General features: G+C 39.0%; 1 protein-coding gene across 2 annotated transcripts; it reads right to left on the reverse strand.

Annotated features, from left to right (window-relative positions):
* Window positions 1-1,725: 1,725 nt before the first annotated feature.
* On the reverse strand, window positions 1,726-23,168 carry LOC148872818 (casein kinase 1-like protein HD16). 2 transcript variants are annotated; one of them, XM_088970171.1, is made up of 17 exons: window positions 22,767-23,168; window positions 22,000-22,569; window positions 18,896-19,024; window positions 18,277-18,350; window positions 18,110-18,179; window positions 16,588-16,643; window positions 14,454-14,525; window positions 14,184-14,278; window positions 13,398-13,464; window positions 13,170-13,299; window positions 12,843-13,061; window positions 12,616-12,758; window positions 10,859-11,033; window positions 10,656-10,746; window positions 9,540-9,697; window positions 3,080-3,268; window positions 1,726-2,016 (listed from the first exon to the last, which is right to left on the reverse strand). In XM_088970171.1, exons 2-17 carry the CDS (start codon window positions 22,456-22,458, stop codon window positions 1,957-1,959), a joined length of 2,187 nt encoding a protein of 728 aa, XP_088826297.1. In that variant the 5' UTR covers window positions 22,459-22,569; window positions 22,767-23,168; the 3' UTR covers window positions 1,726-1,956. The 2 variants fall into 2 exon arrangements, with proteins under 2 accessions (XP_088826297.1, XP_088826296.1); XM_088970170.1 differs by having other exon boundaries at window positions 22,000-22,877.
* Window positions 23,169-23,904: the final 736 nt, after the last annotated feature.

A 23,904-nucleotide genomic window follows, 5' to 3' on the forward strand; every position in this document is an offset into this window, starting at 1 on the left:
TTGGTTTGAAAGCGTGCTGTCAGGTAAGACATTGCTTGGAGCACTATAGCAACGCCTTTCTGTTTAGTATCAATGCTCTAGGCAGGAATTCCAGCATTGGTAGTGCCACATCATGTTCCTGTCATTGTTGGCATCTCATGTCATGAACTGCAGTTTCAGGAAATGTCAAATTTGGTGTTGCTGCAAGTCTCACCTTGATTTTCAAGGTGTAGTTTGGAGCACCATTTTTTTTATGAAAACAGTTCCAAACAAACAGGTAGACCTGGCAATTGGATTGGCTGGGTTGGGTTGGGTCAAGACACTTTGGGTTGATTTCGGGTTGTGTTATCAAATGCTAAACCCTAACCCTAAATGTTTGGGTTAGGGTTAACCCATGGGTCAATTCGGGTCATTCCAAAAAATAACTGAAATTAAAAAAAAATAAAGAAAAATTTACTAGTAGAAACTTCTAACAATGCATATAGTCCCAATTAGACTTGACAACCAGGCTAGTTCGTTGATCCATGACCCAATCCAACCCAGTTTTTTTTCGGGTTGGGTCATTCTCACATTCGGGTAGGTAAATGAGACCCTAACCCTTATTTTTTTATTGGATTGGGTCGGGTTTGCAGGTTGGGTCAACTTTTTGTCAGGTTAATAAACAAGCATTTCCTGGAGCACCATTTTTTTCAACCTGGTGTTAATGTATCATTTTCTAGAGAAACAGCATCAATGCCAAACATACAACTTCATATTTTCACAAATTTATAAATGCATCGACTAAGTACCAAGTATTAAAATGTTGATATCAGGTATCATATCAAATAATTGGAATATGGATATGCTTGGAAAACATACAACATGGACGAATTATATTGAAATGTATGAATATACTAAAGAAATGTATACAAATTCAATAATTATATTAATAACTTCAAGTTTAATGTCAAAATAACCAAAAATAATGTACAAAATACATAGAAATTGTATATTTTAATGATATATCTAAAAATATATATTACCATTAATACTCTTAACTTAAAATATGTCAATCTATTAAATTTTTGAATGTATATCATATGAAAATTTATAAATTTTAATTACTAAAATAAATAATTTTAAATGTATATCAAATCTATGAATCTTTTAAAATAAAAAATTAATTCTTATTTAAACATTTCATCTTTGTAAATAATAAATACATTGTTAATTAATACAAATTAAAATATTAATTAATAATTTATAAAATAACAATTATAATTTATCAAGTCTACATAAGCAATTCTAAGTATTAAAATAATTATTCTATTAATAATGGTTTTATTTATAAAAAATTATTGAAATTAAAAATCATATATATATATATATATATATGGATTTGATAAATTATTTACTTTATTGGTTTATAAAATAATAATTTTAAATATTATTCTTTTAATTTATACTTCAGTCATTGAATATATTATTTGTTTAGATTATATTTATTAATTTTAATAAAAGATAATTTATCACTTATTATCAGAAAATAGAAGATAGCTTTTTTTAGTGAAACCATCTTAATCAGTGATCAAATCATGTTTAACCAGCACTTTTCTATTAAATTCGAGTTTAATATGCCTCTATCGGTGTGTATCGGCTGATATTATACGAAAAGCACTGATACTATGGCATATTGGACAGATACGGCCCATATCGGGCATTAAGCACGCCAAACAACAGGAAAGATTGCCAATGCCTGACACCTAATTTAAAGCAATCGTATGAGAACCTTTCTCATAAAATTAAATTATATATTGGAGAAAAATCTTCTGCACCAGCAGTAAAGCTTCTCGTTCCCTAATCAAAGAGATATACAATGAACAGTAGAAAAGAAAATGACAACAACCTTACAAGTTACTTCTGAGAAAATATACATCTTTAAAAAGTACAAGCTTTAGATCTACTGTGCATGTTGACGGCAAGCTCCTATTTCAAGAATCAAGATACAGTGCGTCCATAGCAAACACACGCGAGGTAGAGATTCTTTGCCCATTTTTCCTGTACATATACCACCAGAATCTTAATCAGCCAAAAGATATCAATACTGTGAACTGAATCACTGCTAGTCTTTCACCAATATCAAAATTACAGATGGACTGCCAACATCTAAGCTGGTCAAATCAACGACCTCTAGAATTAGCTATATCTAGAAAAGTTACACCATCAAGATCCATGACACTCAACGGTCACAACTGTTAAATTACTCATTCCTGAACCAATAATACAGAATTACAGATAAAGAGATGGTGCGATTTTTGGGGGTAAACATGATGAAGGTAACATAATAACAATAATATATGAAACTAAACATGGAGGCCAGAAAAGTGGGCAAGTTGAGATGGGGTAATCACAACCAAATGGACAAGTTGAGACCATCATATGATAGAGGGAAGAGAGAACAGAAACCACTGGTCCTGAACTTCGGACCCAAATAGAGATGGAATCAGTGTTTTAAAAGACGTGCCTCCAGGCAAGGCGCTCCCAAAACGCCCTGAGGCGTATGCCAGAGGCACTGACACCTCTGAGGCATATGCCTCTTGCGCTTTTTTAATGAGGCGTGCTAGAGGCGTATGCCTCGTGCACATTCTGATATAAAAAGACAAAAAAGAAGAAAATAGGAAAAAAAAAGTAAAGGTAAGGAAAAGAAAGGGAATGGAAGAAAAGATAAGGGAAAAGAAAGTAATTTGCCCCTGCCGTTGGACAAGACCCCCCCCCCTTTCAACTAATGTTATGCATCTTTTTTCTTCTTAATATAAAAGATTTTTATTAAAAATAAAGAAAAAATGAGATCCCTCTTCCTCTTCATCCTCCTCCTAACCCCCCTCCTCTTAAGGAGGCATAAGCCTCGTGTTCGGGAGGTTTACGCCTCTTGCGTTCTAAACTACGCCTCATGCCTCTAGGTAGTGGAACGCCTCGCATCATGCCTCCACATTTTAAAACATTGGATGGAATAAACCCAATAAGAAAGAAGAATAACCCCTGAAATATCTTTTAAAATGGTTGTTTAACCCCCTTGTACATCCTTGCAACAGACAACAGTACCATCCGCGTCAGGTCTCACCTTGACATGCGTACTTGGGAACTGAGATGTCCTTAAGGTCTCCTGAGTTTCATCACTAGGTTTGCGTTTGGGCACACTCAAGATAAGAGCAGCTTGGTCCCATGTAGCAGCTGCACATGTTATTCGGTAACCATTATCCCAACGTCTATGAATGCCCTCACTTGGATAGAGAAAATCAAGCTCAACAACCTGCAGAAGCCAGTCACAAATATCAGAATGAATAAAAAATCCAGATATACAATGTAAGTATGAAACACCAATTAAAAGCAAAATACAATATACGAAATAACTATTTAGAGAATCAACAGGAAAGACTCATCAGATGATGGTACAATGGCAAATATATTATGGATGGCGTGAAAGGCAGTAAGTACATCACAAGGAAGAATACTGCTGAGTGAGAAGTCAAACAAGATTGAATTTCCAAACAAGATTGAATTTCAGTACATATTAAGCTTATCAAAAAAAAAAAAAAAAAATCAGCACATATTAGAAAAAACAATTGTAATGGCTGAGCGAGAAGTCGGTTCTTATTCTGGTTCTTCATTCTAGGAGAATTCAGAAGAATGAATATGCAGCCTTCACAAATAACAGCAAATTCAGAGATTTTTGGCTATTAAAAATCAAAAACCAAAGCAAACATGAAGGTGTTACATTCTCTTGATTGATGTACTATCACTGGCCATTCAAAGCATTCAAGAAATTGTTCTTGAATGTCTTTCTCAGTTACAGTGATGCCCAGACAAAAGGACATGAAATTGGGTTACAACTTTCCAATTCCTAAGATTAGAGAAAGATTCAGATACAGTCAACTTATTTAATATATTTATATCATGCTTTCGAATCTGGTTCTTTAAGTGTGATTTCCTGATGCTTATATCATTCCCAAATTCAATTAAATCTCTAAATAATACATCATTTCATATTATGGTTTGTAAATATTCCAATTTTATATATTTTGGAAGTTACAGTGAAGCAGAGTATCCTAGAAGTATCCATGCAGTATCCAGTATCACACCAGGCATACATTGTGTCCAACAAGGGTATGCTAAGCATGTATAGGAATGAGTATCATAACTGATGACTCGTTGACAAAACAGAAATTATTTTATGCATCCCAAATATTGTGATCGGTTACATAAATTTTCATTAATTGAAAAGTTAAGTGTGTATATACAACTATCAAGCACACTCAAGATGGTCCAAATGTGACCAGACCCTATGATATGTAGATACATAAAAATGTCCCCATGAATAGATGAATTATTTAGACCCCACTCTGTGGATCCATGAATATAACATACTTATTTCCCTCATCATAGCTTTTGTCTCCCTTGGGGTGCTTCTGTAGTGTCAAGTGCCCTTGCTGTCAGCCTTCATCAAAGCTACTACAACCTCTGAATCCCCTTCCACTATCAATTCTGTGATGTTTAGTTGCCTTACCAACTTGGTTCTATGAAGTATTGCTAGAAGATCTGCTCCTGTTAAGTTTCCAAAACCTATAAGCCCTGAGAAGATTGCTTTGTGCAGTCATGGAAATCCCTAATTAGTCCCCACGAGGTCCTGGGTTACCCAAACTGCAAAGATCAAAATTAAGCTTGTAGGTACTATTGTTTGGTAGGCACCAAATAAAGGAGATAATAGTCTTTTGCCTGGATGACTCGGCCCTCATTTTGTCCTTGTAATATCGTGCACAGAGGAGTGGTCAAAAGGCTTTAAGAACTTAACCGAATGACCAAAGCTTACCAAGATGTTTTCCAATATATCCTCTTTAGTCCCTCACTTGTCTAACAAAATCCTAATGTTCCTTGCCTCCCATATAGACCAAAGGGCCAATGCCCCAGTGCATCTCTATAAGACTCTTCCTCTCTCTCTTGATGGTAGAAAGAAAGTTACCCTAAAGAAACTCTCCATCGCATGGGGAGGGGTCCACCTGCAACCAACAAGGAGAAGATCCTTTCCCAAATCCAAATAACAAACAGGGAGATCATTAAGTCATAAAAAGACTACTCTGGCAAAACAAAACAAAACATGCATGAGGGGACAAACAACAGTGAGGTCTTCTTTTCAGCAATAGATCACAACACGAGTGTTTATATTTTGGTGGAACACCTTCCAACAGAAAGCCCTTATTTCTGATGGTTCCGACCAACTTCAAATTTCCTTAACAGGAAATGCAATGAAGCTGATGAGGGCAGATTTGGCCCTCCAGTGGAATTGTGACACGAGGCATCTCGTGACAACTAGGTAAACACCCATCCAACAAACTTACGAAGTTGGTGATCCACCCGAGCATCAGTCTGGCCGGCCTGGCGCGACCTGCGCGCAGCCTGGCACGCGACCTGACGACCTGGACCAGCCTAGCACATGATCCGGCCAAGCCGCCCATAAGACACCCACCGATAAACTCGGCGGCATACATACCCCACGAGCTCGGTAGCTCACCAGGGAGCTCGCCACAGAGCCAGGCAACTCGACAGAGCTCGCCACAAACAGTTCAGTAGAGATCGCCACCGGCAGCTCGCCACAGGGAGTTCGCCCCCAAACAGCTCGCTATGGGCAGCTCGCCACTTGTAGAGAAGTTCGGTATAGGAGTAGTTTGGCGTATCGCAGGAAGATCTCCTACCTGACGACCTGGCCTAGACACTGACCCGCCGACTAACACAGGCGCCAACCTAACGACCTGGCCCAGACAGCGACCCGTCGACTGACGCAAGCGTCGCCCTAACAACCCGGCCCAGGCGCCGACCTGGCCGCCTGACACAAGCGCCAGCCTGACAACCTCGAGGAGTTCACCATCGTACCCCGGCTCTGACAGGATGTGACGAGTCTTACCGTTTGGAGGCTTTTCACCCACCTAACCCGCGAGGACTCCGGTATATAAAGACCTCACCCCCCAAAGGGGAGGGGGAGGAAAAAAGGGAAGTAACCCCTGCTCTCTAGCTCTCTCATATTATCTTCAAATCTCTCTACAATCAAAGTGCTAACTTAAGCGTCGGAGAGCCCCCGCAAGGAAAATACCCCCGGGACCTCTGATTCAATTCTCGCAGGTCCCTCAGCTCCCGCCACCTACAAAGAGGAGGAAAAGATGGAGTTCTCACAGGTCCCTCAGCTCCCGCCACCTACAAAGAGGAGGAAAAGATGGAGTTCTCGCAGGTCCCTCAGCTCCCATTGCCTACAAAAGAAAGAAGACCACCTCATGCTGAGGGCAGTCGGATTGCGCCGCACCAGGGAGCTCCACCATTCTCTAAGTCACTGGCCGCCTAGTAGGGAGTTCGCCACCAGGTAGCTCTCCACCAAGTAGTTCGCCAGCGAGCAGTTCGCCACCGGGTAGCTCTCCACCAGGCAGTTCGCCACCAGGGAGCTCGCCACCAAGCAGTTCGCCACCAGGCAGTTCGCCACCAGACAATTCGCCCCTAGGCAGTTCTCCACCAAGCAGTTCGCCAATAGGCAGTTCACCACCAAGTAGCTCATCACTAAGGCACGCCACCACCGGGTCAAATGACGAGGTACTTAGCCAAAAAATTTTACATCACAAAACATTGGTACGTGGCCGAAAACGGTTACATCAATTGGCGCTGTCTGTGGGAACACGCTACAAAAAGCTAAGTTCTCATCCTTCAAAAGCTAAGTTCTCATCTTACCAAAGCTAAGTCCTCACTTTTTAGCTATCGCTTTATAGTTTACATTTTTTATGAATTCAAAGACTATGCAAGGAGCTAACGGACTAAGTAGCTCTACCAACCTTACTTTCAATTCAGATAATGCCACATCAGTCCTCTCCGCAAGGTCCCCCTACAAAGATGAGCTCTTCGTGGCTTCCGTAGGAGTTGGCGGCCAATTGACTACATAGGCGCCCTTACCGGTCGAGCCTTCCAAGGCTCACGTGTGAGCTGGCAACCTAAAGTTAGTAGTGCTGCCCCCGAAGGTCAAGCTCCTAGTAGCTTCTTGTAGGAATAGGTGACCGGCATTACGAAGCTGATGCAGCACCATCATAGCTCGACACCTCACAGGCCAAGCCTACGGGCCACATTACTACTTAAGACCCGGTCGTCTCTTCGGAACGGGCAAAGTCAGAAAAGAGTAGACCACTAGTCACTCCCAAAGCCTACGAGCCACATTACTACTTAAGACCCAGTCGCCTCTCCGGCACGAGCAAAGTCAGAAAAGAGTAGACCACTAGTCACTCCCAAAGCCTACGGGCCACACTATTACTTAAGACCCGGTTGCCTCTCCGACACGGGCAAAGTTAGAAAGGAGTAGACCGCTGGCCACTCCCAAAGCCTACGGGCCACATTACTACTTAAGACCCGGTCGCCTCTCCGGCACGGGCAAAAGTCAAAGAAGAGTAGACTACGAGTCGCTCCCAAAGCCTACGGGCCACACTAGTAATTGGATCAGCACTTACTAGCTCATCGACTTACGGGCCAAAAGAAATCTACTCCCTTCGTTGAGTTACTATCAGCTCGGGAATGGGGGGCTATTGATGAGGGCAGATTTGGCCCTCTAGTGGAATTGTGACACGAGGCATCTCGTGACAACTAGGTAAACACCCAGCCAACAAACTTACGAAGTTGGTGACACACCCAGGTACCAGTCTGGCCGGCCTGGTGCGACCTGCACGCGGCCTGACGCACAGCCTGGCGCGTGACCTGCGCACGGTCTGGCACGCGGCCTTCGCGACCTTACAACCTGGACCAGCCTAGCACATGATCCGGCCAAGCCGCCCATAAGCCGCCCACCGATAAACTCGGCGGCATACATACCCCACGAGCTCGGTAGCTCACCAGGGAGCTCGTCGAAGAGCCAGGCAGCTCGACAGAGCTTGCCACAAACAGTTCGGCAGAGCTCGCCACAAACAGCTCGCCATAGGCAACTCGCCACAGGGAGTTCACCCCCAGACAGCTCGCTATGGGCAGCTCGCCACTTGTAGAGAAGTTCGGTACAAGAGTAGTTTGGCGTATCGCAAGAAGATCTCCTGCCTGACGACCTGGCCTAGACACTGACCCGTCGACTGGCACAGGCGCCAACCTGACGACCTGGCCCAAACACCGACCCGCCGACTGACGCAGGCGCCACCCTGACAACCCGACCCAGGTGTCGACCTGGCCGCCTGACACAAGCGCCAGCCCGACGACCTCAAGGAGTTCACCGTACCCCCGTTCTGACAGGATGTGACGAATCTTACCGTTTGGAGGCTTTTCACCCACCTGACCCGCGAGGACTCCGGTATATAAAGACCTCACCCCCCAAAGGGGAGGGGGAGGAAAAAAGGGAAGTAACCCCTCCTCTAGCTCTCACATATTATCTTCAAAGCTCTCTACAATCAAAGTGCTAACTTAAGCATCGAAGAGCCCCTGCCAGGAAAATACCCCCGGGACCTCTGATTCAGTTCTCGCAGGTCCCTCAGCTCCCGCCACCTACAAAGAGGAGGAAAAGATGGAGTTCTCGCAGGTCCCTCAGCTCCCGCCACCTACAAAGAGTTGGAAAAGATGGAGTTCTCACAGGTCCCTCAGCTCCCGCCACCTACAAAGAGGAGGAAAAGATGGAGTTCTCGCAGGTCCCTCAGCTCCCACTGCCTACAAAGGAAAGAAGACCACCTCATGCTGAGGGCAGTCGGATTGCGCCGCACCAGGGAGATCCACCATTCTCTAAGTCATCGGCCACCTAGTAGGGAGTTTGCCACCAGGTAGCTCACCGCCAGGCAATTCGCCACTGAGCAGTTCGCCACCGGGCAGTTCGCCACCAGGCAATTCGCCACCAGGGAGCTCGCTACCAAGCAGTTCGCCACCAGACAGTTCGCCCCTAGGCAGTTCTCCACCAAGCAGCTCGCTAGTAGGCAGTTCACCACCAAGTAGATCATCGCTAAGGCACGCCACCACCGGGTCAAATGACGAGGTACTTAGCCAAAAAATTTTACATCACAAAACATTGGTACGTGGCCGAAAACGGTTACATCAGAAGCCAATGAATGATGAGAACAAAATTTAAAGAAAGCAAAAAAATATTTCCCATAGGCACAGGGGAACTAAATTCTGGAATCAGGGCGAGAGGGTCCAGAAACACTCCTTCATAGAGGGAGGGGAGGTTCAAAACAAAGGAAATCCCTAACATCCATGGAAACCAAGATCCCAAGGAAAATTAGTACCCACAGAAGAAACAATAGATGAAACCACTCGGCCTTGATGATTAGATAGAGAAAAATAACTAAGAAAATAATTCTTTGAAAGCAGAGTTCCCCTACCAAAGATCCTCCCAAATATCATAAAATAAAAAATACGAGTATAAACAGAACTTGTGAGAAGGCATGGATGATGATGATGAGTGTAAAGAGAATTTGTGAAAATGTGACATGATCCCTATATCTCACTTTTGCACCATAACATTAAATAAACCTCACTGATAAATAAATAAATATTTAATAAATGTTGAGAGTAGGAGCCCAAATGTGAAACTTGACCTGATCATTAAAGCCAGCATTGCGAGACATCACAACACCCCATCGGCTGCCAGCAGTTGCCATTGAAGTCACATGAAATCCCTCTCTCCATTTCTTGTTTATCCACTTAAAGGGAAAGGAATCACTGACTTTGTAAGATTGTTGTGTGTATTGAGTGCCTACAGAAATTTTGCCAAAACTTCACCAGTTTAATAATTAAGATTCAATTGTGATCTACACATCTGCACTTGAGTGGGTGAACATGTTAAAAAGAACAAAATTCAATCTACCAAGAAATACAACATTGGACTATGGTTAAAAAGATAACCACAAAAGAATAAATATTATAGATTAATCAGAAAGGACCTGAAAGTTGTAAAATTAAAAACAACAGAAAAGACAGAAGTCAGCAGTACCAAAATTGAGGACAATTAGACCTTCATAATGTAAAAGAGAAGTAAATTAGAACAAAAAAGAAAATCCACAACAAAACTTTCTTGCTGCTAAAAAAGACAGCTAAAATGGCATCTAGAAAAGTGGAGTCATGGAAGGAAAAAGAAAATTGCAGACACTTGCATATCTTGACGTAAATAGCGAACATGAATCAACCCCTATCCGTGTTTGTACTTCACTGGGCATATCGTATATAAGATGAAGTATGGTTTAAGTGTTGCCCAGGCATTGAGAAGGCAACCCAGTAGATGTATCTACGGCCTATCAAGTAGACAACCAACCTAGGGGTCTGAGTGGGTATGGCAAAATAAATAAATAAACAAACTTCATAGTGGATGACTGTATCCACTTAAATGCAGGCTGCCTGTGATATTGCTCATGGGTCTAACGTGCACCCTGCACTGTACCCACCCAAGTCCCCTGAAAATGTGTAATATGTAATACCAGAAACCAAATTGGAGCACATGGTCGAACCTAGACTTTTCAATATTAGCTAGCTTACTACATGAATGTGAAAAACGAATGTGCACGCCCGTATTAAAGTTTCATTGCCAGTTTTGATATATAATAGTAATAGAATATATGTTCCACTCTGTGGCATAAAAATGTCATATTAGTATTCTTTCATTTATATATTTATTATTGAAATAAAAGATGAAATGGGCAGCCAGAAAGAGGACCAACCCTTGGACATCACCACCAGAGAGCTTCCGTTTGTAGAACCAGCAATGGAACTGATGTAATAGTTCTTCTCCCATTGCTCCATAATCCATTCCTATGATGATTCAAGCATCAAAATTTAAAATATATAATGTAATTTGACATATAACATGAACTGAGCCAACAGGGGTTCCAGATATAAACTTGTTATAGTAACACAGTTGTACCTTGTGCAAGAAGTATGGGGACAGCTCATAAACTTGACTGGTGTAACCAGTTCCAGCATCCATTATGAGTGCCCAAAGATTGGAGCAAGATGCCACACAACTTATAAGCAGACCATCCTCATTTCCTCTATCCACATGTTGGCGCAATCGTGTATCAGATACATTATAATGGTACCTTGTTATAGATCAGGAGGGAAAAATGAGCATTCAGTAACTATTAGAGCATTTATTACCTAACACAATATGCTATTTTGTTTCCAATCAAAATTTACATAAAACAATGCCAATACATAAATAGTTGTTTTCTAATGTTCTCTCATCCTTCTTCATACAAGATATTTTTCGAAAGATCCACAATTAAATTTATAAAACAAAATTGAACTAAGGCACACCAGGTGCACACCATGCACCTGGCCTGTGTGCTATGCGCACCTTTTAAATCACTGGACCTTCTTAGGGAGGCCAAGTGTTCAGCATACAGAGGGTTCACTAGATTTGAAAATAAGCAAATGGGATGATAGGCTCCTCCACCAGAGGTGGCAAAAAGAGGACTTGTATGGGCATGGGTCATTCACTGTAACTTTTTGGATGTACTGATCCAGCTAAGGATAATGCTTTTGCTGTTTATTATCCATCATATTAACTATATTTTTGAAATTTGTTAATAAAATTTGTCCATCTCTTACCAATCAAAAATAAATTGCCACTACACTGACAGCAACCAATGGCAAGAACAGGGAATACATAAGTGATGGTTAACCACCTTCACTTACATTACAGTTAAATTTTAAGGTAGGGCAACTCTTTCCAGGGATGTAGTCATGTAGTTGATAACTCCTTGTATACTGAGGGATGGATTTACAAACCTTACCAGAATATATATATATATATATATAAACACACACACTGAGGGATGAATTTACAAAACCACCTCGGTGAGGTTCACTGGCATTGCATCAAACAGCAATCATAAGTGTACGGATCATTGGAAGAAGGCTTGATCTGAAAGTCTGAGTGTTCATTCGAAAAGGATTGTTCCCCACAGAACAGTCATTTTATTAATGTGGAGAAGAAATACCTACATGTGGAAATGATTGGGATGTGATAGAACCAATACAACAATAGGCCGACCACATAATCGCAGTAAAAAAGATTAATGTTTTACAAATTAGGCCCCAGTATAGGTGCCCACCAAAACTGAATCACCCCTTTTAACCCTATAATAGCCATCAATGCTTGAACCAGAACATAATAAGAATGCTGCCGTTTGGACTTCTGTGCATTTAAACAAGAGTAGTATTTTTATTTGATGAATAAGAATGTAAATTTTAGGGAAATGTAATTGCAAAAATTATGAACAAAATTAAAATTTTGTTATTTTTCTCTCCTCACATGCTCCAAGGAGTTTAGAAAAGAGTGCAATATACATATTCTGATTTTGGACAGTGCTGGCACTCTATCTTTACTCCCTCTTGATTTTCCTGATGTAAACTTATTCATAATGGCATGTACAGCTAGCTGTCTTGGAAGTCATCCGGAAACCTGATTAAGGACAACAGATCAATGCAGATTTACCACATAACCAGACCCATTGACACCTCTACTAGATATTTGCCGTCAGCCACATGAATCTTGCAATGCCCTCCATTACATTCAGTGGCATGCACTTCCATTTATGTCTTCAGACAAAAATTAAATCAAAATTTAATTAAACTGCTTGTGAAGGACAACGTTATTATAAAACGGTAACAATGTACCTCTGTTTCATTGGCATCCTAGCGTTGTAAACTGATATCCACTGAGTAGCAGGTACTCCCAAACGGACCTTCTTCTTTGGTTGTCCATCATCTTCTTCTTCAATGGTCAACCTACCCCGTTTCTGACCAACTTGACAGATAATCTGGCAAAGGTAGCATAAATTTTCAAGTAGTAAGAAATAATAGTCATTATAGAACTCTATCAGGCTCAAATATGTGCTTATTACCTTCTGAGCACCATCAGTGTTAATTGGCCTAATGGCTGGGTTTGGTCCAATCAATCCCTCAAACAAAGATACTAGCATGGAATAATTGGGCTCTTCATCAAATTTCATGTTCACAACAATTTCCAAAAATTGTTTAAAAGGTGGAGGGCAGAAGCAACAAAGCATTTCAGGAGATGTCGCCATCTTTTTCTTGCAAACTAGGAAGGATTTGTTATCACCCTGTAAAAAAATAATGTATGTCAGTTCATTAAAAAATGTGTCAAGCCATACAGAATAACTTTAAAACAAACTTTAACACCATAGGGATAGAATCATAGAATGCATTACCTGATAACCCTGCCATGGTAGCCTGCCACGGTGAAGAAAGAGTAGAGTATATGCAAGAGATTCTAAATCATCTCTCCTACTCGCAGTTCTTCCCAAGTGAGCATGAACACTAGCATAACGAACAGTTCCTCTGCAATAACAAGCATGGAAAATGACATTGAGAATGAAAATAAATATTATAATAAAAAATTGCGCCATCATCATATGAAAGCATAAACATCAACCAACCTGAACATATCTGGGCGTTGGTCATATTCAACATGTCGACCAGTAGCATCATCTCTCCATCTTGTTGCTGCACATATAACAAACAGTGAATGAAAAAGGTATAATATCCATACACTGAGGTGTGCCTCAGCTTTATTGCAACCAGTGCTTTCATGCACTGAGACATGACATGAGGCAGTCCACTTCCCCAAGGCATGTGACATAAGCCTCATGAGCAAGCATTTTCTAATACATAAAATAAAAGAGTAAGTTGTTTATTGTATTCATTTACCACAAAAAACTAACAAAATTCTGTACCCTTTTATGTATACATTTTTTATATTTTACAAATTCTTTGACTGTTTATATTTTTATAGTTCTATCATTGTTAAATTGATAAACATTACATTACATTTTTTAAAATATTAATTATTTTCCTTTTATTTATTTTGAAAATGTGTAATCAATTTCGATACTGCTAACTAGAGGCAACTCCCTCCTTCCACCCTTGTGTTTCGGGATTGGTATGCAATGTTGAATATTGATAAATTGGGGTTTAGGATCATTAGGGTTCTGACATTGACTTATCACAGCAGATAGTAGCAGGAAAGACAGCAAAAGGCAGATGGCCTACCAGGTGGCTTTTCAGTTTTTTTGCTTCAGGCAGAATGAGGATCATAAGTTGGATGTGAGAGGGCTCAGGAGTTCACAAGAAGGAACAACAAAAGAAATGCTCAGGAAAGCTAGGTCAAAGGGGACACAATGTTTGTCTACATGAATAAACTAATGACTACTTAACTTCCTTACCTAATCCAAGATCAACAAGGAACAACCTTTTTTCCTGTGGCGTATCCGGCTTTCCAAGTAAGAAGTTTTCAGGCTTCACATCACCGTGAACATAACTAATATCAAAAAGAGAAATTGTGTGAATAACAAGGTATTAGAGGAACGGTGTTGACTAGAAAAAAGATGCTCTAGACCATAGGGTAGCTGCACTTGCAGAATACCATGACAAAAGGAAAATCCCAGATTAAGAAAAAGATAATAATGCAAGCAATGTAGATAACAAACAGTTACCCTCTAGAGTGCATCTTTTCTAGGATTGATATAGACTCAACTGCAATACAGGCTACCATTTCTGTGGACATCCTGCAAATTTTAGAAAATGCCAAAAAGGATATGTCAAAAATCTAGCAACCAATCTTATTACAATGTTACAATTCGAAACTCAAATCAGACCATTCAAATTGAAGTGGGGTATCATATGAATGCTACTATTGACTTGTTTTTGAATAAATTGATTTGTGCTCAAATCATATGCCTAGAATCAGAAACCTAACAAATTGTTTGAATCATTGGGCACAATCTGCACTGACCATCTCTTGTGGCTCTACTTATAAGCTTTATGTTTCCCTTGATGTCATTCTCTCTTAAATCATTTTTATTGGCATCCTCTCTTAAATCAAATTTTAAAAGAATATAGAGATTTAGACCACAAATTCTAGTGTTTTTTTCCTAATCAAAACCTAATAGCCCATTATTGCTCTTTACATCCAAGAAAAGACAATATAGACTCAGGTTCTCAAGTTCTTGATTGCATATCATGAAAGAGAAGGGGCAATTCTTTATAAAAAACTAATATTTTCTTGCCATTTTCTTTTCTTTTCCTTTTTTTTTTGTGTCTGAACTTAGCCCATTCATGAATTATTGTGAGAAATAATGGCATCATGTGAAAAAATCTTGTCAAAATTGATTCCAAAGAACAGCTTGTCCACATAGAGTTACCATGGTGAAACAAGTTTATTGAGGTGTTTGTAAAACCTTATCATGAACATACAATGGAAAAGTGTAGGTTACATCAGTACAGGTAACACCGTAACAAGGAATTTCTACTAACAAAACCCCAATCAGGAAGAATCAAAGCAAAAGTGTAAGACCCCATGATGTAGATACAAAAGCAATGAATATGGAGAAATAAATTTTCTTCTAGAAATTTAGTGTTATTAGTAGATCAAAATTACTATTTGTTGTAATTTATGTACTTTTATTAAAGACTTAAAGCAACTCCTGCTGTAATAACTATTCACAATAAAATCGTGATTTACTGTTTTCAATAATTTCAGGTTTATTTACAGTAGTGTTTTAATAGGACAAGCAAGTTGTTACTGGAGTTTCTCAAGGAGATAGAATCCTTATTTGAGTGTCCCTATGGGTTAGCTTTGTGTCTGTCATAGTTTTCAAGTGGTCAAAATTTGTCCAATCACTGAATCACTGGTCAAAAAAAGTTGTTTTGTACTTTTGGGTCAGCTTCCCAGTCTAAATTGGAACCCATAAAGGGACCTAAGGGTTCTTGTGATGAGTCTATAAATAAAACGACTGTAATTGAAAAAATAAAATTGACTTGATGAAATAAAGTTTAGTTTAGAGAATTTTGATTGTTGCTAGTTTTTTTCCTTTATTCCCCTCTCACTCATTTTCTTCTTTTTATAAGTGGCCTATCTCTTTGTAGTTACTCTAACAACAAGACATAATGAAATATTCTCTTTCTTTCTAATATCTTTTTTTCTTGAATGTTAAGTGGTAACTGTAAGGTATATTCATTAAGTTGAAAAATATGCACAATGACAATTGCATAAATCAAGCTGGCCTCAGCTACCTAACCCTTGTACAAAATCTCGCTTCACCATACCTATTCCTCATAATTAACTACCCAAAGCCCGCCCCCCTTCACCCCACAAAGCCCACAGCCAGATCCAGAATTTGTAAGAACCCCTACCTTGTCCAGTATCACTTCCCAAAATGTTTAAAACTTTTTTTTCTGAAAGGGCAACAATGAGTTCAAGTTCAAATTAACTCCACAAGGAAATAAGAGAAATAGCTGCCCATAAATAACCAATGAATTCAGCTTTTACCAATTTACAGCAAGAACAAGGCACAAACACAAAACTGACTAAAAATTGAACTATTCAAAAATAGGAACATTTTCATCATTAACAAATTATGATATATTTTAGGTAGTTTAAGCATCTCTTTAAAATGAACAGTTAAAGAGAAAACAAAAACACAGAAATTACAATTGACGAGGGGAATTGAACTCCCTAACATAAAAACAAGATTAGGAGGGGATAGGCATGCCCCGGTTGTCAAGGAAAAACTAAATTTAAGGCAACAATGTCAAGACACAATAGAATTTATGAAAGAAAATACTCACGCTTGCCCTGAAGAATTCCATGCATCCCATAAACTAGGCCCCAACATATCCATAACCTGAGATATGTAGAACAAAACTAAATTACACACAAATATTTCTTGATAAGGAGAAAATCATTTGATAAATCAAAAAAGGAGCACATAGACCACAGACAGCATGTACATTATAGAACAATTACATGACAAATTAGAAACAGTGGATGATGAGTAGCTAAAAATCAAAAGAACACAGTAGCACCTAGAGAAAGCAGTATAGCTGTATAAGAGCTAGAATAATCAACAATCACTTCTGGATGATATTCTCACATTCCTAGATGCTTTGGCGGAGCAAGATCTAAACGTTAGATTCATCTTAAATGTATCCAAAAGCATATTGATTGGAATTGGAGTAATAAGACAAGATTAAAGGCCGTTGGACTCGATTATCAGATTGGGGAACTTCCATTCAATTATTGGGGAATACCAATAGGGCAAAAGCATCTAGTACTGTGACATGGCAACAAGTTCTGGACATAATTGAGAAGAACTTGCAGAATGAAAAGGAAAATACGACTGTCATAGATATTGCTAAAGTTCAGTGCTTTGAAGTTTGGGTGAACAAGTGCTATGATGCTCAAAAATTTAGAAGATCGTTGATTGGGAATTGGAGGAATGTATTAACTTCTAAGCAAATTGGAAGGTTAACAAGTTGACCCAAGGAGGAAGGGCGAGATAAGGTTGAAGAAATGCAGTAATAGGAAGTTAATTGTTACATCATATTACAAGGCATTAATTAGAAATAAAATCGAGAGTTCAGATATGGGGGGAATATGAGCCAGTCTCATCCCTCAAAGGCTGGTAATATTTGCATGGCTTGCTCCTATGGATAGCATTAAACAAACCACTTGAGAAGAGCAGATTCCAAAATCCATTATATGTGTAGAGAATGCAGCCAAAGCAGACAGAGAGCACTAGAGGAATTTTCTCAGAACACCATGCATACAAGAGGGAAGAAAAATAAAAAATCTATGAATTCAAAATATTTGGGTATGGAATGAAAGAAATAGTAGAATTTTTTAAAGAAAGTGCAGAAGTACAGAGAAGATATGTGCCCATATCGTAGTTTATTGATCATGGACTGGATGTTGACACACTTCAAGAATATTCAGGAAAATTAAGAAACTCTTTCAGGGGAAACTTCTGGTCAACCTTCAAATGTGAACAAGTCTGTCAAAGGTGTTCTGGGTCTGGTGTCTACTCGGTTTTTGAGGAGCATTGTATTAGTTGTCTTGATTTCTCTTGTATTAGTTGTCTTTTGGTGATGCTTTATCACCCCCTCAAGTACTGTATTCCTTGTACTCTTTTTTTTAATAAAATCATCTTTCAGTTAACTATCAAAGAAAAAAAAAGAATTATACTAATCAACAAATGGTAGTTAACAGCAATGCCAAATCATGAAAGAAAAATAGATGAGTTTCTTTTCTTTTATTATATGAAAGGAGAAAAGAGAAGGGAGAGGAGGGAAGGAGAAATATAAATCTTACCATTACATAATAATCACCTTGCCTCCCTTTATAGTGTACTCTAGGGACTCCATGACTACCACCAAGAGCGCTGTTAAACAAGAAATTGCAACAAATAAATGTGGATAGAAAATAGATATTAGAAAATCTAACAAAAGAAATGGTTGGAGAAAAGCCTGCAGATATACTTGTAAACTTGCCACTCATAAGGAGGACCATAGTTACAGCCTTTACTACTTCTATGCTCAAACTTTAGAGCAACCTGCTATGAACAAAATAGACAACAACAACCAATCCATGAAAACTTTGGGGGTAAAAGAATTCATAAGTAAAAGAAGGATAGAAGAAGGTCCAAAAGAACATTCATAAATACCATAAAAATTCCAACTTATAGTCATTTGACAGGCATAATAGTGGAAGAAAAGGGGGGAAACTGACTAAAAAAGAGCTCCTCCAAACCATCCAACTGAATCCCAGACAAACAACCAAGTTTCTGAACTTTAGACCAACTCAAGAAGAAACCCAAAAATGGCCCAATGGGAACAACAGAATAGGAGCTCTGAGGAATCCTATAAAGTATAAACCAACAATAAGTTTACACAAAAGCCTGACAATAACTCTAGCTGTCTAGCATATGAGTTCAGGACGCTTCATCCTTATTGTACAAAGCCATAAACAACGGTTCTTCCACCTAATGACCTCCAATGATATAACAAATATAAACCTAATTTCACATATTATTGTTGATTTATGATGAATAAGAAGAGAACTAAGCTAATAATAAGAAAAAAGGTAAGATAATTTTACCTCCATAGCCCCAGAACCTGTTGCCCTTTCATTCCCTCCTGATACACGGCGACCAACAAATACCTGACCAAAACCACCTTTACCTAACCGCCTTTCAATCTTGTAGACCGGTGATCCTCCTACTTGAACCTGGATCTCAAACCAAAGAGGAGATTTAACAACAAAGCAACATATACAATGCATAACCACTAGCTTCTTCACCAGCACCACAACCATGATAATATACATTATCAAATGACCTCCCTAATTTAACTTCAGATATTGACTTATTTCACAATTACTTTGGGATTATGAGTGTTATGCATCACAAACTATTGGCAATGACCTTATTCATGTCATGCTGGAATCTTAACAAAGCATGTGAAGTGTGAATAACACACCATCCGCAGCATAGATGTATCATGTGTGGCACATTTATACAGTGTGCATGTACCTCATTAGCCACTTGCATGCACCATGTCCATCTCAAAGACTCATTCAATCAAACAAATCCCAATAGGCAATAGTTGGACCAAAAGAAGTACAATAATAAAAACCCACAAGCAAATGATAGTATTTTCTAGTAATAGAGTTCTGCCCTCCAAGTATCAATGTAACTTCTTGAATGGATTACATATCAAGCAACTTTTTCCTATCACAAAATACAAAAAAATAACACTTCAATTAGTCGTCATGCCGTCACAGTTGTATTGATTTTCATTTCCATTCTTCTAACTGCAAATTCTTTCTTCAGCTGTTCATTATCTTGCCCCTATCTTAATCTGATCTACTTTTTTCTATGTCGGTTTACTACTTCTGGTTTTTGTTTTAAACTGAACACTAATATGAAGATGATATTCAGTTTCAAAACTTCTTTTTCCATTAGCTTCTAGTACAGAAACACATCCACTAGAATGGGTTAAAAAATGCAAACAACAAAGTTGAATATATTAAAGGAGTCTACAAATAAAAACAAACGGGCATTACAATTGATCAGAGCAGAAAAAGTAATGAGATCCCAGTAAATTGTAAATGTTTTATACAAATGCACAAACCAGGATTGTAGGATCTAAATCCTATCTGAATGAAGATTCAGGATACGTCCACTGCCAGTAAGTTTGGATAGGTCTCCTTTCTAGTTGAGATCTTTGTTGTATACGGTTAGAGTACATGTACCCAGATGGAGGTATACAACCACTAGTCAAATTTGTCTAACCTCAATACCTTGATATATGGAGAGTTCACTAAGATTTTTTTGGGTAAATTACAGATAGCCACTTTGTACCTAGGGGTGGTAACACTAAGCCCGCCAAACTTTGTTTTGCGACAAAGGCTCCCCCCTCTGGAATTTGTAGATTACAGCACTTTGCCCCCTGGATTGCTAATGGGGTTCACAGTGAAGGTAAAATCACTATATTGCCCATTAAAGATTTTATGGACTGACAACAGCAAATATCAAAATGATGAAAATAACCATTCTGAGGCACAAATTATTCTCAAGGCAATGATGAACCAATAATTCTCAAGGCATTTACAAGATGAATTTTGTTGAAAGAAAGTTGAGAAAAACATGTGAGAATTCAGATCTTATAAAAAAAGCAAGTTAAAAGGGAAAAAATTGTCTCATGAAAATAACATAAGGGCAACTTGGGGTTTTAGATATGTTTAAAGGAATATTCCTTGAAGCCAATTGATGGAATGCTAACGGCAAGAGCAAAATACTGGAATACAAAAGTTCAGGGGGTGCTAAGTATCACTACCCCCAAGTACAGGGCAGCTGTCTGTAACTTACCTCTTTTTTTGGATAATCAAGAGATTTGGCTAAGATTTTCTACCAACATGAAGATATATAGAATCCAATTTTAAGCAATAGAAATTTTCTTAATTACGAACCAGATCAAAGAGTGTTAATCATGCAAGGAAGTCACACTTAATATTTTAGAGTAGTTCAATGTCGATAGCGATATCGGGTAAAAAAACAGGAAATACCAACAAGAAAATGCAATAAATGAATTTTAACACAGCAAGACAGAATTCATAATATAATATGTTATAATAATTTCTTCAAAATCCCCATTGCATAAAGGACAACCCACAGCAGTGCACAAATTACAGTTTCAACTTCTAATAGCAACTATTCAAAGAAAGTCAATTAATGGTTTACTTGTTTTTTAAACCGTTTGAGTTTATGGTTTATGTGGTCACATATCTAATGTAGTGGACAGTATCAAATCCGTATTAAATCCATCATAATTTAGCACCCAAAAAGTCACTTTTAGATAGTGTTGCATGGACATAGACATGGAAGTTGGAATCCAACATGCATCTAAGAGTCTGACTCAGTAAGGTGAGAAAATAATGATTTGCATACACATCTATAGAAAAGTATATAGTATTAAAAGTGATCAAGAATGGTAACTTTTAGACAGTGTTGCATGGGCATAGACATAGGAATCAGAACCCAACACGTGTCTAAGAAGCTCGGGGGTAATATCACAAAACATGGAATCACGGACACATCTATAGAAAATAAACAGTATTAAAATAAATTATATTTTTTGAGTTCTAACATTATATCTCTACAAAAAGGTACCAAAATGTTGTCTTTGTTACCAAGTAAATATTTGGTAAGAAAAATGGCATTTATCTTGTACATCAGTTGTTCATTTATATCAAATAAACTAGGGGATAAAGAAAAAAATGTTATGTACGCTTTTAGAGACGTTTTCAAGACAATTAAGAAAAAAAATAGGGTCAGTTAGTTTAATGGATCCAACATACATACCAGATCATATACATAACAATACCATACCTGGGATAGGTATTTTGGGTAAATTGAAGTGTCTGAGAATCAAATGACACGAAAAGTTGGGTTCTTATCACAATACTAAACCCTACAATGACCAAGATGGTGAAAACAATAATTCCAAAACTAATTTTCCCACTGGAATAACTATAACAGCAGGTCAGAAGGAAATCATAGCCAGCACCAACCAAGATGGGGAAAAAATGGATAATGCACAGTAAATAGAAATGTGAAAGAAGCAAGGGAAAATCAATACTGTAATAAGATAATTAGAAAGAAATCAACTTCTTGAGTTGGAAAAGAAGAAAAATGACGATACCCTCTCAGGAAAAGGAGCAGTGCTCCCTTCTTCTTCCTGCCCACCAGCCTTGTTGGCACTCAACCCACCACTCTCATCATCCATCGCTCCCTTTCTTCGACTCTCCACCCGAACCTCCTCAACTCGCTTCTCAATCCAATCACCTCTTTCCCCCTCCTCCAAAACCTCCTTAAACCGCTCCCCACCCGACTCACTCTCCTTCTCCGAAATAACAATTACCGCCGCCTTCGCCCGGTTCCCCGCCGCCAGTCTCGTCCTCTGCTTCACCGTCCGAGTCTTATCAGCAACAGCCGCAGCAGCAGCAGCAGCTTCCGCTGCTTCCTTCGCAACCGCCGCTCTGGTTCTGATGCAACTCCGGACCAAGGGCTCAAGTTCCTCCACAGCTCGACCTCTTGACTTCCTTCGCTGATCTACGGTCGGAGCACGACGGCGACGTACCCCTTTACGCAGCTCAGGCATTCTTCGCCCATGCAATTGGGAAATACCACCTCTCCCAATCCGACCATTATCTTTCTCAACGAAACTGCGACTTCCCTACCATTGCTGAAGCAGTGAATTCCTCTGTGAACCCTAAAAACATAGAACGAAAGGTTCCACTGATGCAACAGATGCAAAAGGTAACGATCAACCGAGAAGCTAATAACGTGATGAATGGATTCAGCAGAAACTAGCTTTTCCTTAACACTTAGAAGGCAACAGTATAGAACTCTCTTTTAGGGTTTTGCAGCGCAGAAACAAAGAAAACAAACGCTATGTCCGAAACGTACCTGAGAGAGAGAGAGAGAGAGAGAGAGAGATGGGGGTCGTGTTTGAGAAGGATTTGTTTTCCCCCTTTTTTCCGTCCCTCGTTTGTTGAGGAGACGAGAAGAACAACATCAATCGTAGATCGCGTGGTAATGTGTGAGTATGGGACAGAGTGCAGACGGGATGGGCTGCCGCCCGCACAGCGCCCCACTAACGCCCAAGCATTCATCTCCTTCGTGCATTGGGAACATTTCCCCGTGACAAGTACGAAAAATGTTCTCAATACACGGAAGTGATGATCTGTAGGGCGCGCTCCGTAGGCAGCCCTTCCGAAATAGACAAAGTGACTCGGTTGGTTACTCCAATGCCCAAATGGCTCGGGATGATGGGACGGTGTCTCACCGAGTCATTGACACCATGCTCCCTCTTTCGTCGTCGCATCGTCGGTCCTTTTCTTTCCATTTTCCATTCTTTCACCCTTTCTCCCTCCTTTTTTTTATTCTTTTTCCTAATATTTAAAAACAATTCGCGATTAGTGCCCCTAGTGCCATTTTGGTCGTTTAACTTTAAAAGGTGACAATTTAATACCCTTACTTTAAAACATGCTAATTTAATATCCATTATTAACAATTATTAAGTAATATTTGAAAAAACACATGCCCTTCAAATGTCATCTAATTTTCTTTATCAATCATCCAAACACTAACAAAAATTTAACAATCCCAAATCCTTGTCTTTTCTATCTAAGAAAATTAAGATCATATCTCAATAAGTATTATAGTAATCACAACCTTTTTAAATAAAAAAAGCAAACATTTGAGATTGTTTATTTTTTATCAATGCTTGAACAGTTGATAAAGAAAATTATATGACACTAGAAGGGTATTTGTGCCTTTTTAAATACCACTTAATGGATGGTTAACAACAAATTAACAATAGGTACTAAATTAACACATTTTAAAAATTCAAATACTGAATTATCCCGTTTTAAAATTTGGGGGCCTAAGTGGCACTAAGCCTAGGTATTAATCAAGAATCTTCTCTAATTTTTATTTCTATTTCTATTTCATGCATATGGCCCACGTAATTGGATGTTGCAGAAAAGAAATATCTAAAAGACAATATTACAACAAAAAACATGCTTTTGGCTTTACAACGTGG

Source organism: Nelumbo lutea, chromosome 2 (assembly GCF_056320005.1).
Source record: "Nelumbo lutea isolate HS-2025 chromosome 2, American lotus-T2T, whole genome shotgun sequence".
NCBI lineage: Eukaryota > Viridiplantae > Streptophyta > Magnoliopsida > Proteales > Nelumbonaceae > Nelumbo > Nelumbo lutea.